The sequence below is a fragment of the Siniperca chuatsi genome, linkage group LG6 (genome assembly GCF_020085105.1).
Source record: "Siniperca chuatsi isolate FFG_IHB_CAS linkage group LG6, ASM2008510v1, whole genome shotgun sequence".
NCBI classification, from domain to species: Eukaryota; Metazoa; Chordata; class Actinopteri; order Centrarchiformes; family Sinipercidae; genus Siniperca; species Siniperca chuatsi.
The window spans coordinates 16,326,661-16,343,679 of record NC_058047.1 but is presented as its reverse complement, the minus strand read 5'-3'; the positions used below and the strand labels follow the sequence as shown (position 1 = coordinate 16,343,679).

Genomic DNA, 17,019 nt, shown 5'->3' with positions numbered 1-17,019 from the left:
TGTTGAGCAGAGGAGTCACTAGATTTACTAGTTCACTAGAAATATTGGCTACAGATGATGAATATGACATATATAAATCAATCAGGGATTAGTTGATAGTAAATGTCAAATTAATTCGCACATCATGGTTTTACAGACCCAGGCAACTGTTGACATTTTTGATCACAATTACACAAATTCAGCCAATCCATGCATTGTTGCACTGCAATAGCTTGCAGTTTGTGTTTAATTTTAGCCATTTTTCTGGTCAAATTAGAAAAATGGTTGCTAATCAGTGCACTCTCCAAATAATTCAAATCAGACTTGAATATCTACCAGCCAGCTTCAAATACGAAATGCTTGATTGAAAGATAATCTTAAACTTTCTTGCATCAGCCCTTCATCAGCCACTGTGTGTTATTCATGTATGTCTCTGACCAAACAGCTGTTTCTAGTACATTCTGGGTGAGAAAAATGCAACAAAATTGAATTAGTGAAATATGAAAACTGTTCTCCTCCCATATCCATCTCTCATTCTCCCGCCCTCCCTTCGCTTGCTTTCATGTATAGTGGTAAGAGGGTTCATTCTCATCCACTGATTTTGTTTTTCTTTCACACTGCAGATGCGAACAGCCTGCAGACCTGTCTTCCACACACACACACACACACACACCTGCTAATCCCACTCTGTATGGTGGGAAAGCCTCCTCCGTCAAACCTCTTAAAGGTGGGAACACCATCCATTTGACACCTCTGTCTCTCCCGCTCTTTGTTTTTTGCTTTTTCCTCTCTTATTAGGCCTGCTTGCTCCAGCTGGGTCTAAGTGACGCTTAACATGTACACCTGCACATTGTGAACAACAGCAGCAGCCAGCCAGTCACATGGACCTTTCTGATTATGTTGTTTGCCACGCTGCGTCTGTGTGTCCTTTTATGAGCACTCATGCTTGTATGTGTAATGTGTTCAGTGATGATGTGTGTGTGTCGGGGAGGGGGGGGCTCTGTTTTTGTCCTGATGAACTAGCCTGAGATGGGTTACTATGGTGACAGCACTAGCTGTGCTTGCAGTCGGTCACAGTGCTCCCCCTACCTCCCCTGTCTAAATACACTTCCAACCTCACTGTGTTTAACTCACATTTAACTAATTTATGCATTTTTAATGTGTGATGACAGAAAGTAGGATATACATTTTTGGCATAGTAGTCTTAGTATAGTCTATAGTAGCATATTATTGAGGTGCTGTTGTGTGATTTTGAATGTTGCCAGTGGTGATACAATCATGGCTGATTCTCCCTCTATCAAGTAGAAGGGTGTCTACTGTAAACAAACCATAATTTATCTGATTGTTTTCTGGTGTTATAAGAATTCAGTCTCAACACCTGTCATCAAGTTAGGGCCTCTTGCCAACTCTCAAATCTCAGAGTCTGTCAATATCTCATGAGAGTCAAGTCCTCCTACAGAATTCTGTCCTAGGCTTGCTGCAATAACACAGTTTTAAAAAGTGTTTTCATTTATCCAAAGTGTTAATTGTGATTAAATACAGCGTATTACTTGTCAGTTTTGCATGGTCAGTGCTTACTGATCACAGACAAACACAGAAGTCCTGCATGAGACTGGCAAACTGCAGTGTTGCTGCGCTTTACAAATCTCTTCTACTTTCACAACATGTAGTATACACACTCTTCACTGCATCCTCACCAATATTACGACAGATGGAGAGGGAGAGGGAAACCACCTGCTTAACAGAAAGAGGGACTACAAAGCAACCTTTCTTCTCAATTCCTTCTTGTGCCCACTGTACTGTTCTGTCCACCTCTGCACCATTTTCACCCACTATAGTCATGAAACCAGATGGATGACAATCTGGCCATGCCTCACAAAACTACTGGCCAAGCAGTAAATGTAATCTTTTAATTACATAATATATGCTTGTAATATTTTATTAGGGGTTCTTTAACTGTTAACTGTTTTTTATTAACTGGTTTCTTTGTGTGTTTTGGGAGTGAAGAGAGTTTTTTATCTATTGAACAGTGGCCTTTATTTAATCCATGGCAGTGATACATAACAAACCCACTTAATACCTAGCCACCTAGAATACATTTCTCGAACTCAGTTTTTGTTAAAACTAGAAAACACAAAACAAACAACACACAACCTGCTATTTATTAGCTATTAAAACTAAGCACTGTAAAGAGCGTATTTCTTCTTAAAATGTATTCAGAAACTGGTTTTGATAGGTTAACAGAAAATTTATTTGTGTTTGAGAAGTGTTTTTTCTGAAGAGCTGTAATGCAATTTCCAGTTTTGAAAATCATTAGCAAAGACCAAAGTCCTACAATGAGTCAGCAAAAATAATTCTCAGACAAGCAAATTAGAAAAATTCTCCGAACTGCATGGCAGATTAAAGTTCATGTAAATTCAGTTGCAGGTTGAAACAATATTGAACAAAAAAATGAGCGTGGAAATGTTGGTACAGAACAGCCTCTATTAACTGTTGATTATTACACAAGGATAATCCATAGATCACTGTCAATTAGCACACCCTGCATTTAATTTAACATCAATTGGTGCAGCTCACAGAACAAACTGTCATAATTTTAGATACTGGTGTGATTTTGGAACTGATGTGAAAAGTGGGGCTGCTTCGTCCCCAAAATTTGGACCCCTGTAGGACTCGAAATGCAAAACAGGCTAAATCTGAAATCTACCCTTCCTCTGTGTGTGTGTGTGTGTGTGTGTATGTTCTGGGGAAAAAAAACAAAGCATTTGTAGAGAAGTAAGCATCTATTATGGTAAAACATTAAGCTTTGAAGAATTCAGGTTGGACCTAGTTTTTTGGTCATTGGGTAGTTGTTAACGTGTGTGTGGGTGTGTGCGTGCATCACGTGCCTTTTGCTGCTGTAACAATGTTTAACTGATCATTAGGTGTCATGCTGTTGAAGAAAGTGAAGAAAACATACACTTAAGGACATACTGGAGTAAAAGGAGTGTCCTGGTGTGGCAACGCTGATACTGTAGTTTCCATGTGGGACAAAACACTGGAGGGACTCATGCCAAGACGGAGTGAAAAGGCACAGAGAGATGAAGCGCTTGCAGCTAGTTTATGAGCCTGCATCAAGGATTCCTAATTCACTTACAGTTAAAGGGGGCCCAGATTTAATCATGCCTTGCTGTTAAATGACAGCGTAATGAATGGAAGTCATTTTACAATCCTGCCGTGACCACACACCTTCCACTCCAGGGACCTGTCTGTCAGAGGCTAGCTAAAAACGAGTGATTTGTTGGGGGGGGGGCCTTTTGAACGTTTACGTGACGTCAGTAATTCATCCATGCCATACCTAGCATGCTCATGGATATCCTGTACGGAAAAACCAATGGAGGAGGGCAGTGATCAAAAATTTTTGGGAATCTGCAAAGGGTTTTTGTACTAAAACAAACAGCAGTGGGAGGAGATATTTGTCCATAATCAAAGACCCATGACTAAATGTTTATAGATAACATGTTCATAGTACTCTGCTGCTAATGACAGATTCCTGACACATTTGTGCTTTGTCCAACTGAAATCACATTTAGTCATCCCTTTGTGTAGTCAAAAATAATGTCAACATGTTTTTTAAATGTATTTTGAATTTTTTATTAATAAAAAGAAAAGGTCAAATATCAGAAATGCTCCTTTTTATCTCGGCTGGAGGGGCGTGTCCGTGTTTGATTGACAGCAGCTGGCAGAGTGCCGCTGTTACACTGTAGTGAATGAGAGACAGTAAACAAATGTGCGCTATAGCCCATAAGTTATCGGCAGACAGCGTATTGTTAGTTGCAGGACAAGACGTGTGTTCATGTTTGTAAGTTAGATAAGAAGGAGACTATAGCAGGAAAGCTAATGTGGGTAGTTGTTCAATGTCTGTGGCTCTTGTTTGGTGTAGCAGGCTGCTGCCTCAGTGTGACTGTCTGCTCTGCCTGTGATACAACGCTGACGTTACTGCCTTATGCAAAAGTTGATTGGCTGTATAAAAGGCCTCCATCTATGGAGACGGATACCAATCAGTATTCCTTTGATTACTACAAAACTAGGGGGCGCCATCATGAAACAAAAAGTTTGAAATATAAATTCCCCCCTTTTGGTTTCTGATTTTTTTTCTCAAAGGAGAACACAGGACAAGTGATTTGCAGAGCAGATATGTATGCTGTAGCGGACACAAAAAAATGCAATTTAATTTCAGTTGGACTTTAAATGGAAGGAGGCACAGAAGGTGTGGGTATAGGCCTGAGCAATGGAAAAGGTAGAGGGAGGGAGAGATATGGAAAGAAGGAAGCAGAGAGGCAGGATGTGTGTCTGTATGTTTGTGTGTGTGTGTGTGTGTGTGAGGTTTTCCTGCAGCAGCCAGTGAGAGCTGGTGGTCTAACAGCATAGACAAATGGCCCATTAAACTGACCCGGCCCCTCTGCTCTCCATCCCTCCAGCCTCCCCTCTGCTTCTCCCTTTTTTCTGTCTTGGTTTGTCAACTCTCCCAACGTCAACACCCCCCCAAGTCTCTCTGTTTGCCTCTGTACCACTTTGCTTTCTCCACTGCTCAAATTCTGCCTTGTTTTTTTTTCTTTCTTTCTTTCTTGCTTTCCCATCGCCTCTGCTTGTTAACTTGTCTCCTCACTCCTCTTTATAGTCTCTGGCTCATATATACACACACACACACACACACACTACGCATTCATATATACACACACAAACAATTGAAGTCTCATTTCAAGGCAGTTAGAATAAAATTATTTCTTCCTCTTTGGGTGTTTTTCTTTGTTTGCCTCAAATTGTGGATTCCGCTGTAGCTTGGAGTTGGAGCAAAACCTTGCAGCAATCCAGTCAAATCAATAGGATTTACCATGCTTGGGATGAGCTCACTTGTCCATTCACCACACAGGGAATACCTCTACTAAACCCCTAAACTGTTTTAGTTGGAGGTTAAAACTACTGAGTGTCAAAAGAAAGTGTTAGCATGTTGAGCTACAGACTCGGCAGCTATCCCATCACAACTCTCGTTCTCTCCCTTTCTTGTCTGAATCCCTCTTAGTCTGGATTTTTTCTGTTACAGTCTAAATGCTGAGTGGCTAAAGCACAAATGGCAGTACTACAGGAAGCAGGTTAGGATTGGAAATGTACCCTCACAGTCACTGTTCAACCATAGAGGTCTTAAGCAGGAATACGGGATGGAAGAAGCTGATTTGGCAGAGCCATCAGGCAGGCGTAGCTCGTCCAGCTTCGTGTAGATCTGGCTTGTGGGCTGGAGCGTTGGTGGGGCCGGGCCCTGCAGCTGCTGTCGTGTGGCTGCAAGTCAAGCAGGGGAACCGAGCCCCAGCTACCTCCTTCTCAGGCTGAGGCTCACCACACCAAGACGCTGCACTGCGCTCCACTCGCTAACGTGGGAAGATGAAAAGGATCAGATGTTTTTTGTATTACTCACTCTGTGTATGAGTCTGGCGTCGTGTGTGTGTATGTGTGTGTTGTCTGTCTGTCTATTTCTTCCAACACAGTTCAGCCTGCAGTTGATTACCTGCTCCTGTTTCATAGTCCTCTGTCTGTTCCCAAATGCTTCGACTATGTCAGGAATGCTGCTCCCCCCCAACATGCATTTTATTTGTTTGGAGCACCACCTGGTTTAGCTGTTGTGTAAGGCGTGGCCAGAATATTTCAGATTTTTTATTTATTTTTTGGTTTGTGTATTACCAGCTGTCCAATTATTTTTCTAGACAGGAAAAATGTTGGTTACAATTGGTCATGAAATTAAGCGGAAAGACTGAATAGATCTGTGTGTATTTGTGTGAAATTACATGTTGCTACAGCCAAATAACAGCAAAGTGCATTTTAGTCATTGCGAACGTGTCCAGGTTCCGTGTACTTGGAGATGAAGTTTGCATCACTGTACTGCTTTTTAAAATTCTTTCATGTGACTTTCTTTTCAAAAGCTTAAATTGCACTACACTGAGCTGGAGAAAGAGAAAGGGCTGGAAATGGAATGAGGAACTGGGCAGTAAGGAAAACCTCAGATAGAAAGACAATGACCAACTTATCTACTTTACGTATGGACTGACGATTTGTTTGTTGTTTTTGAGTATGGAGTCAGGGGTGCAACAGTATGCTGGAGATATAGCGATGGTCTAGCAATCTGCAGTGTTGCCAGATAAAATGTATTTGAATTGTCTTGGAAATTATGGGCACGTTTAAGTCCTTATTGTTCTGTTTTTGAGTGTGAAAGGAGCTGCTGAAAAGACCTTAGATTCTCAGTCATCTTATCTCATATCAGTCTTACATAAGATGGACATCAGACATGTTTCACTGTCAGACTATACATGTCTACACAGTGAATATTTGGTGTTTGGGTTGGTGGACATGGACTCGAGGGATCAGTTCCTATCAGGTACTCTGCCACTCTAAGAAGATGTCAAACAGGGCCGTCAATACACATTCTGCTCTTGTTTCTTCTGCCCTCTTTCCCTCCACTTCTGCTTCTCCACCTCTCTTTTCCTTGCCTCCCTCTTCCTAGCCTTGAGTTCAAGGTCGAACCAAGCTCAGTGGAACTAGAAAATAGTGAGTCATTGTTTTTAAAAACAAGTGACAGTGACCTGGCAGCTCGCCTGCCTCCCTCACTTCTTTTTCTCGTCCTCATTCTTTCTCTCTGTTTATACTCTGTCTCTTTGTCTCCCTCTGTCTGTACCTATCCTTCCCTTCTTCTTCCCTTCTTCCCTTCCTCCCTTCCTCTCTCCTTTGCCAGTGCCGGAAGATAGAGAGAAGAAGGCGAGCCAAAGTCACCAGTGTGATCTGATTTAGGCCTCTCTCTTCTCTTGGCCAGCCATCTGACAGTGCTGGGCCTGCATGTTGCTCTTTTCTACCCACTTCAATCTGCCACAGCCTGGCCCTGTGCCACAGCTGTAACGGGACCCAGCGTTGTGTATAAATAGTCTAGGCCAGCTCCCCTTGCCATGCTCCTCAATGGGAAGCTGAGGCAATGAAGGAACAGGTGCTCCAGCCCACACACTCCCTCTCTCTCCGCTCAGTTCCCCCCCCCCACCTTTATCTGAGGTCCTCAAATGTGGAAGTACAGGTCAGTCATGATGCACGTGTTAGCTTCGCTCGATTGTCGAATCACTTGGTCATTGTCCCCTCTTATTGTTAACAGAAGATTTAAAAAAATATTTCCTGTGTGGTTTAATGGCACGCTGAGCTTATTTCCACTCTTCAAACTGCCCCCCTCTCTGTCTTTCCCTGGCTCACGTACTGTTATTTTGGTCCTCAACTCTCTTTATTTTGGAGGTACAAGTTGGTACATGTTAATCAAAATGCCTCTCATGCAATTTCTCAGCATCATTTTTCACTGTAGAAGCCACAGCTTGGCAGTGGGCGCACAGGGAGCTGGCTTTACTTCTCAGGACTTTCCACAGCTATATTAACAAACAAACGCATTTTTCCACTGGCAGTATACTTGGCACCGCGGCCGCATATTCTCTCTCCTGGGGTTTGTTCAGCAACTGAGCTGTTGACAAATCTATAATCAGAAGATCACCTCATCAGGGACAATGTGCGTCTAAGCTGACAGAGAGAGGAAACTTCTCACAGTCCAGAGTTAGCTACCACCTGGTTTCATGCTAGACAGGTCTGGTTTCACGCTAAGCTAACGTGCGGCTGCCCTCTGCTACAGTGAAAGGCAGAGGCTGGCTGGTCCTCGGGCTCCACTCTCACCTTTTTAAAAGTGCCACTGTGATCCACTTTCTCACTGCCAACCAGCACTGGGCCAGCCAGCCAGCTACAGTTAGTTGATGCATATTAAATTCTCTGCAGGGAGCACAACTCTAAAAATAAGAAAAGAATCTGTCTGAAATTGTAGCTACACTATAACTGAGGCTGCAGCTGTGGGTGCTTACGGAATAGTGGAGATGGCAGTTTCTGTCAGAGATAGTCGTTACATTGGTGTGACTTCAGTTGCACCGGTCATGCTCAAGTAATTTTTTTTTTTAGCTGTAATTGTGGTGAGCTTATTCTGTGAGCTAATTCTGCTTCATATTTGACAAGGAGAGGGAGTAAAGATGTGAAAGAGACAGATGAGTGAAATTTGCATTTCTGCCATTTAACATATGTCTTTAGAGCAACATGGAATGAGTGCAAATTGGAAAAATGTTTTGCTTTTTTGATCACGCTCATTACAACAGTACCAATACTTATAATATTCCCATGATCTAAGCAATATCTGCAAGGAAAAGAAGTAAAAGGAGAGAGGTTAGACGGATGTTTTTCTTTTTCTTCAGAGTACACTGTTGCAAGCATACTCCGTAAACCACAGTCGTCCATTCCACAGAGCCTTGATTTGCTGTCTAGTAAAATCTAAATCAGAATATTTTTTTCTCAGTTGCCACCATATAGCTTCTTCACACTGTGGCTGAATTGTGTCCACAGCATTTTATGTTTTCTGTGGGAACATGTGCCTGGACACATCTAAATCAGGGCTGAAAAACTTGATACCTGGGACATTGTTGGTGCAAGGTAATTTTGACTGCTTAGTTTCAAATTACATACTTGCACATCACAGAAAGCAGAAGGACTGAGTACATTATACATATACTGTGTCACTATACAGTACTCGCACTTTAAATGCTCAGTATTTAATAGTTGTTTTCACATATGCAGCCTACACTCATACTCCATTTTGCTCTTAAAGGGTTGTGTGTGAACAAGGAACTTATGCCACATTATCAGTCATGTCCATTACAGCAATTAGACTACATAAGTTGTGGTAACATTACTGCTGAAGTTTCGTTTTAGGGCTGGACAATATGTTGTTTCAGCATCAACGTCGCAATGTACGCCTGTGCTGTAGTCACATTGTAAAGGATGCAATGTAATAAGGCAAGTCAGACCCACCATCGTAAACTAAGGAACCATTTTACTGCTTGATAGAAAATGAAAACTATCAAAATTCACTTTTCATGACTAACCCAAAAAGTAAACATTCAGTCCCTCTGATAAATTTAGCCTAATTTAATTACAATTTTGTTACTGGTTTCACACGTATGCTCTTTCTGCACAAAAAAGAGCAATCACAGTCATTCTCAGAGCGGACTGAAGGTCTTATGTAGAGTTTTTTAAATGTGTGACAAAAATGAAAGAAATACTCAAAAAGAATTGTTGGTGGACAAAAACAGATATCCTTTCTTTCCTCTTTGATTTCCGTAAATTAAAAACTGCATATATCAGTTGAATCTTTCTTGAAATATCAGTCTATACTGCAGAAAAATAGAAATGACAATGTCATTTTTTCCCAATATCGTTAAGCCCTCCTCAATCCTGGCATATTGCATTATGTTCTGTCGTCTGTGTGTGGAGGATGGACCAGCAGAGGAATTCGGCAGTATTAGTGGTGGTGTTTAATGGTCACATCATATTAAAATAACATTAAGGCATACATAGTGTAAAATAACATTCAGGCATTGCTTGTGTGAACAACAGAAGCTTCACTGGAACCGTTTGGCCAATTTATTCAGTTACTGTTACAACATGAATGTGTGAAAAGACCTCATAACTATTCAAGCAGCACACATAGTGACGCATGTCTAGACGGTATCTTTTTTTTATGTGTTGTCAAGAAAACAGAAGATGCAGTTCCTCAAAATGTATGTACAATTTTGGAAAAAGAAACCATTAATTTGTTAATCTCCTATTGAAGACTCATTCACCTCGCTCCATCTCCTCTGTTTCTGTTTGTCTGACACCCATACGTCACTCCTCCTCCACCATTTCTCATTCCTACTGCCAAATTAAGTGTCAAACAGACAGGGAAGGCGGGTGGATGGCCCATATTTCTCCTATAGAGCTCCACAGTGTGGTACAGTGCGTTCTGGTCTGTGCCCCCCGCTTATTAGTGGCTGATTGGGTTGTTATTTTAATTAAGAGCTCCTGTACAGCCAGTGAGAGCACCAAGCTGTCTGCTAATGGGTGGTCCTCAGTGGGAGGGTGGGCTATAGAGGCATTGTCCACCAAACTCCCCGCCCACACAAAGTCTACCAAGTTTTTTTAATATGGTGTCTCTTTTATGTAAGTCAAAATGTAAATTAAAGTGGCAGTTCACAGTATAGTCTTTGTGTCAGAACATTTTTCTTTCAATTTTCTTTCTTTAGATGACGATGCAGCAGGTGTCTTCCTCTTTGTATATACCTTGCTGTTTCTTTGTCTGTCTTTTTGTCCCATGTTCTGATATATCCAATCATAAGCTCGGTTTGTTGAGTGTTTTTATATTGTAGGTGAACATTGCTTATTGTGGTTGTGGTAAGTAGGTAGCACCCCCCCACCCCCCTGTGAGCCTGTTTGTGTCTGTGTGTGTGTGTGTCTGTTGCTTGTCATGTAACAGTGGTCCATAGCAGCCCTCCATTCATGCATGTGATCACCAACCGTCCTGTAGGTCCCTTACGTCACTCTGCGTTCCTGCCTGGGCTCAGGTTACGCCTTCACCCCATTCACTCCCCTCCCATCACTTCTCTGCCCCCCTTAACCCCTTCTTCTTCCCCTCTTTTGCCTGTGACCCGGTTTCCCTCTGACTCAATCTCGCTCTATCTCCCTATTCACGCTCTTTGCTTCTCCTGTGTCCCCCTGCTCCTAAACCTGCTCCTAAGGAGAGAGGGAGGAGATGGCTCATTATTTTAAAGACACAGTGACTCTCGCAACCAACCCCCAGCTACATAACAACCCTTCCTCCCCTCCCCTCCTTTACTCTCCCTCCTTCTCCTCCCCTCTTCCCCTTCTGCCCCTCAATGACCGACCAGCCCCCCCGTTCCTGTCAGTCAAAAACAAGACTCCATTTTGAGGAGGGAGTTCACAGCAGCACCGTCTACTGCTTCCCCTCATGGCCCACTAACATTTCTTTGTGTCAATAAAGCTTCTCCAACAGGAGACGTGACATATGTGCATGCCATGTGAGGAGAAAGACCTAATTTCCATTTACATATTTCTTACCTGCAGTGGGAAAAATACATTAATGTGAAAAGGTCATGTTTGTGTCCTCTTGGTGTGTCTTGAAGATCATTGTGGACAGAGGTGAGTTGCACCCTGGCCCTGCTGGTGTTGCGTAACGTAGTTGTTATGTTGTCGTGTTGCACAATAGGTATCCGGTTAGTGCTGCAGGCTGACAACGAGTGGGTGGCCTGTAGGCCTGTTTGATGTGTCCAGTAGATAAGGCAGGAGGGGCAGAGAGGTGTAATGTTGCTGTTATCACTGGGAATAACACCAACTGCCACATGAGGAAGAAGTGTGTTTTTGTGTTTTGGTTTCTGATACAGTATGTGTCTAATAAAGAGGGTGCGGCCAAGGCAAACTGGCTAGATTGAGTTGCTGTTGTTGTTTCAAACCCTGCTTTATCTGATGAGATGCTTAACAGCTGAAATTGATTTATTGAGTTGTTTTTGGCTGCTGGCAAGGATGACTGCAAGTGGAAGTGTGCAAAGTTGAGCTGGCTATGTCCAAACTAATATGGATACATTTAAATACTCCATTTTAATGTTTTCTATACAAACTAGTGTTTGGCCAAACGAACACAGCTTGTTGTAACCCTGTCGCCTCACATTTTCGGATTGATGGAAGCAATTTCAGCACGGTCAATGACACAGTAATGACCTTGTGCCCACTTGTTGCTCTCTGAACTATTTAACAAAGTCAAAAATGGAATGTCAGAGCAATGAAAAGTAGGAAGTGCGTTATTTGATTTTAGATTTGTAATTTATTTTGTCACTTTATTACTGAACTGCTGTTTACAGAGATATTTATGGACGTTGTTAGTCAATCTGGGGCACGAACCCTGGGATCTGTGTCAAGTAAAGTCTTGCATCACTTATGTCTTATGTCTATTTGTGATAATTTCATCCTCATTGTAAATATTTTGGTACACTTTTAATTCAGTTTTGAAAATCTTGGTGAGCTTCCTCCTTGTAAAGTTTGTGTGCATTGCTGCTAATATAATGCTATGGACAGATGTTGCCATTTTATTTATGTTTGTCCAGTTGTGGGGATGTAGTGCAACCTGACATTCCTCTAGTTTAGGTATTGTCTCAGTATTGTCTTCCAGTCAATAGTGGGTCACAGTGACAAATATGAACACATTTAGATATCTAATAATTAACAGGATGGCTGCATTTGTTGGCTTTCTATCATGTACAGTTGATAGCTACTGTTTAATATCTCACAATTCATTTTATCTTAAAAGTTTTGTCACCATGTCAAATAAAATAACTGTTATCAACATACCTGCCTACGTTTCATCACTCTTTTGTCAGGTGTCCTACAGAGGCAAATAACAAGATTTTGACATTTAGTCTTGCTATTGTGTGTATTACTCTTCAGTGAAAATGTTTTCGAATAAATAGAATATTGAATTATGAAGCTATTTGTTATTTATTTTTTTACTTTATCAGTCACATTCAGAGTAAATAAAACCAAGAGCTAATATACACATACACATGCTAAAAATAACACTGATGCCTTCCATGGATATTCACATATATATTCTAAGGTAATAACAAGAGGCTACCAGTTGGCACTTAGCAAAATACGCTGTGACCATTTGATATCTTGGTTTGACTTTTTCCACCCGGAGAAAATCCACATCTGAATAACTCACTCCTGTTGCCAACATGCTGTTGTAGTAAACATGGTTTTATTTGGCAGTGTAGTGATTACGGGCTTTATTGGCTCCTATCCATTATAAGAAGTCACTTAAACCGTTCCATTGATGTGCTGCTGGTCAGAGTTTGTACCTGGATTGTTGACATGTTTGTCTCGCTAACCATTAACAGAATGGGAAGTTAATGGGTAGCTTACACCTGGGAAATGACAAGCGCCAATAACAATTCAATAAAACCAAGTAGTCCACTGCAATGAATTTAGACTTTTTTTCTATTTTAAGATGCATGTAGTGGGATTGATTATTTATTATAAGTGGTAGTGCGCGATTGAGCGTAATAAATGGAGAAAATAGCAAAAGGTGGCGAGCAGATGGGGTTCACACCACTAAGAGGCATGGAAGACACTTACAGACAGATTGTGATTAGCAGGTGTGTGTCTGTATCATCGATCGAAAGCAGCAGACGAGATGGAGACCATTAGATCGCTTCTGTGATAAGGGCTCATTTTACCCTACATGCACAAGCTCAGGCCCCTTTTCAGTACTCTTGTTTTTACAAATGGAACTGACATGGAAATGACACATTTGATTAACATAATGGGTTTTAGTTTATCGAATATGATTAGTTTCCTATTTATTTGTAATGGTTTGTACTGAATTTGCGAGGAACAGTTTTGGCATTTCATTCATTGTTTGTTTCTTGTAGTAGAAACAAGTTTGTAATGTTCCATTAACAAATTGCATTTAAATCCACTCTTCTCGCATGTTGGTTGTTGTCCATAACCATCTCTTTTGGGCCATTATGGCTGGTAGAATTGTTGATACAGTATATGCATGGTTAACTCATGTGAACAAATTAATATTGTGTCATACCTACCAGTGTGTTTAAGTATGTTCACTGAATGTAAATGGGTGTTGACACTGCAGAATTTGTGTGTGCATTATGCAAATATTCCTCTTAATTTTAATACCGTGTTCAAACCTCATCCATCACGTCACTGTGTCAAGCAGTATAACAGCAAGTCTGTTCACATAAGCTGACACTTGACTAGGTGTTGACGGACAAGCCTGTTCATGTTTTTGATTGATATAGTAGAGAAACATCCCACTTGCATGATTATTTCTGACGTTTTCGTTAAAGATAATTCTTTAAAAGGAGGAGGAAATTAGGTTTTGTGGTGGTGAATCTTGGCTATGCTTAGGAGGTGTCTTCTTACTTGTTTCTATCTTGCATTATTGATAGCAGTTGAGAGAACAATACGTCTCAGGCCTTTAACAAACCATTTCAATAAATGTGCTAGTCTGTTATTCACCCATGATTGATGCACTGCTTTGACAACAGATCATGTGTGAGAGGTATTGTCGCTCTGTGTCCTCTTAGTAACTTTGTAAACCTGGCTTAAAAAAAAAGATTGAATAACATTGTTTAGCTTTCCAATATAATGGCAACAATCGAAATAATGTTTTCATTGTACCACCTGTCTTTAAGCTATGAGGTGCTTTCCCCTCCCACTTGGTAATTTTCCTTCAACTGCAGAGGAATACATTGGAAATGTGCATCTTATTATTTGTAGCAAGCAACAGCAGCATGCCTTTTGTCTCTGTGCATCTTCTTAAGTAACTGTCCCCAAATGAATTCTCCACTCCTGTGATGTGTGTGTGTGTGTGCATGCATTTTCCGGTTTAAATGTGGGCTTGTGTGTGTGTGTGTGTGTGTCAGTGTGCAGGAGCTAAAGAGTATGAATGAGCATGGATAAACATTTTGCTTCCAGGCTTGATTTCTTTTAACCCCTTCATGTCTGCTTCATTCAGATCAGACAATACCATACATAATTTCCTCTCTGGATAAATACTGCTGTAACCAATGAGAAGCCAGAGACTGTGTGTGTGTGTGTGTGTGTGTGTGTGTGTGTGTGTGTGTGTGTGTGTGTGTGAGAGAGAGAGAGAGAGAGAGAGGAGGGAGAGAGAGAGAGGGAGGGAGAGGGAGGGAGAGGGCGCTTGCGACTAGTCAGATTGTAGAGGGGACTTTAGCGAGGCTGCTTCATGAATGGCTCTACTTAATGCAGATCACTAGTGGTTTCGTGGCTTAAATGGGGGGAAAAAAAAGGATCTGTTGATGTTCATATCTGGTTGTTGTTGTTGCAAATCGCAGATACCTCTTTTAAGCCACAATCAAGCTAATTATGAGGAATGACATGTTTCTCCATTTTTACTGTGATGTGTTCTCATAATTGTTTTGTGTAGAAGTAATTAAAAACGTAAACTGGGTGAATATAACAGTTTATATCAGTGATGTCAGACTAAATATGCCGAAACGATAAATCGATGACTCAATTCCCCTCAGTTTAATGCATTACAGTTCCACAGCATAACAAACTACAGCCTCCAAAATGACCATAACATTGAATTAACACTTCTCTATAACAGTTTCAACACTGATCATTATAACCTTCATGAAGGTAGGATTTATTTCAGGGCTGTTGTATTAAATTGCATAAGTTTTAGCCAAGTGTACCTAATAAAGTGGCAGCTGAGTGTAAATGCACATTTGCTGATGTGCTCTCTCATAACAGGCTTATTATTGTTTCTCACATCTCCCTCCCTTTCTATCCTTCTAGTCTGCCAGAGCAAGGACATCCGGAACAATGTGACCAACCTCCAGTCGTTGGAGAACTGCACGATTATCGAGGGCCACCTGAAGATTCTGCTCATGTTTAAGACCAAGACCGAGGACTTCCGGGGTCTCAGCTACCCGAAGCTGCGAGTAGTCACCGACTACATGCTGCTGTTCAGGGTCTACGGCCTTGAGTCCCTCAGCGATCTCTTCCCCAACCTGACGGTGATTCGTGGAAACAACCTCTTCTTCAACTACGCTCTTGTGATCTACGAGATGCTGCAGCTGAAGGAGGTGGGCCTTCACAGTCTCATGAATATTACCCGGGGCGCTGTGAGGATCGAGAAGAATCCAGACCTGTGCTACCTGGCCACTCTGGACTGGTCCAAGATCCTGGACACGGTGGAGGACAACTTCATCGTGGCCAATAAGAATGAGAGAGAGTGTGGAGACGTGTGTCCTGGCACGGCCCAAGGTCAGACGATCTGCTCACAGAACACCATCAACGGACACTTCAGGGGACGATGCTGGTCACAGAACCACTGCCAGAGAAGTAAGTGTATATGTGTGTTAATGTGCATTTAACAGTTGAGAGTTTATTCTCTCTTTTTTTCCCTCCTCATTCCAAAGGTTTTCAAACTGTGAGCCACGCCTCCCGCGTAGGGAGACGTGAGGCAGTTGGTGTCAACATTCGTACTCCTTCTCAGAGTCATAACTCAAAACACAAATCTAAAAACACAGACATGATACACATTTTGTCAGACTTTGATAACCCATGCTTTATACCAATTACAAAGTTGATCGCTGTCAGGCATTTAAACCAGACTGATACTCGCCAAATAAAAAAAAAAAGACTTGACATTTATGTATGGAGCAGTGGAAAAATCTCCATAATGACTGGCTGTTGTGTGCAGACATGGTAGTGTAGCACCTTTCCAGAATCCATCACGTTGCTCACTGTGAAGTGGTCCATTGAGACGCATAATGAGAATATGCACTGGAGATTTTTTTTGCTCCCAGAAATCAATTGAGATGACTGATGTTTTCATTCCAAATGGTTTATGTAATGATTTCTATGATGCAGAGGGTTGCTCCTAATTTTAGCAGCCAGGGGTTGCAGACTCCCTCTGATTAGCATTCATTGACTAGTGCATTGTGGGCAAGTGATCTGTAATTATAGGCTAGTGATCTGCTTGATGTGTGAAATGACTCAACTGCATTGTTGAGTCAGGGAACTGCAAACTCAAAGGTAGGCATTATAGGAAAGAAAATGCAATGAAAGAAAGAGGGTTAGAGCGAGAGAGTTGATGAACAGGGATAAACAGTGTAGTACACTTGTTTGTTAGAAATTGTACATATTCTCTCTCCTTTTAGTAAAAAAGAGCTGTGGGTTTGCTTGGTGCTGCAGCCAGCTGCCAGTGTGTTGGCCAGTCAGTCAGTCTTTCCTCTCCTACCATAAACATAGAGAATGGCTTCTATTGTAAGACACACAGAGAGAATGCTTATTATTTTTTGAAGGCGATTATAGCTTGTGTTGTTTTTTCTGTTCTGTCTCTGTGTCTGACAGAAAGGCTAGCGTTCAAAGCGTAACGACCTCGGCCATGTTTATACTTTAACATTGAATGTTGCTGCCCGCATATAATGTTGGCTCCTCAATTTTCTGCCAGGTCTCACTGTCGGGAAAGTAATACAGGAAATGGTTCTTTTTGTGTCCCAGTCGCCGTCTCTACACACACACACACACACACACGCACACACACACACACACATTGCCTAAAAG

At 41.6% G+C, this 17,019-nt stretch overlaps 1 protein-coding gene across 1 annotated transcript in view; it reads left to right on the top strand.

Annotated features, from left to right (window-relative positions):
- insrb (insulin receptor b) overlaps positions 1-17,019 on the top strand; it is an 89,381-nt gene that overhangs the window by 8,428 nt on the left and 63,934 nt on the right. Inside the window, exon 2 of the mRNA XM_044200278.1 lies at positions 15,244-15,792. Within this exon, the coding sequence (XP_044056213.1) occupies positions 15,244-15,792 (549 nt within the window). The remainder of the gene's footprint in view (positions 1-15,243; positions 15,793-17,019) is intronic.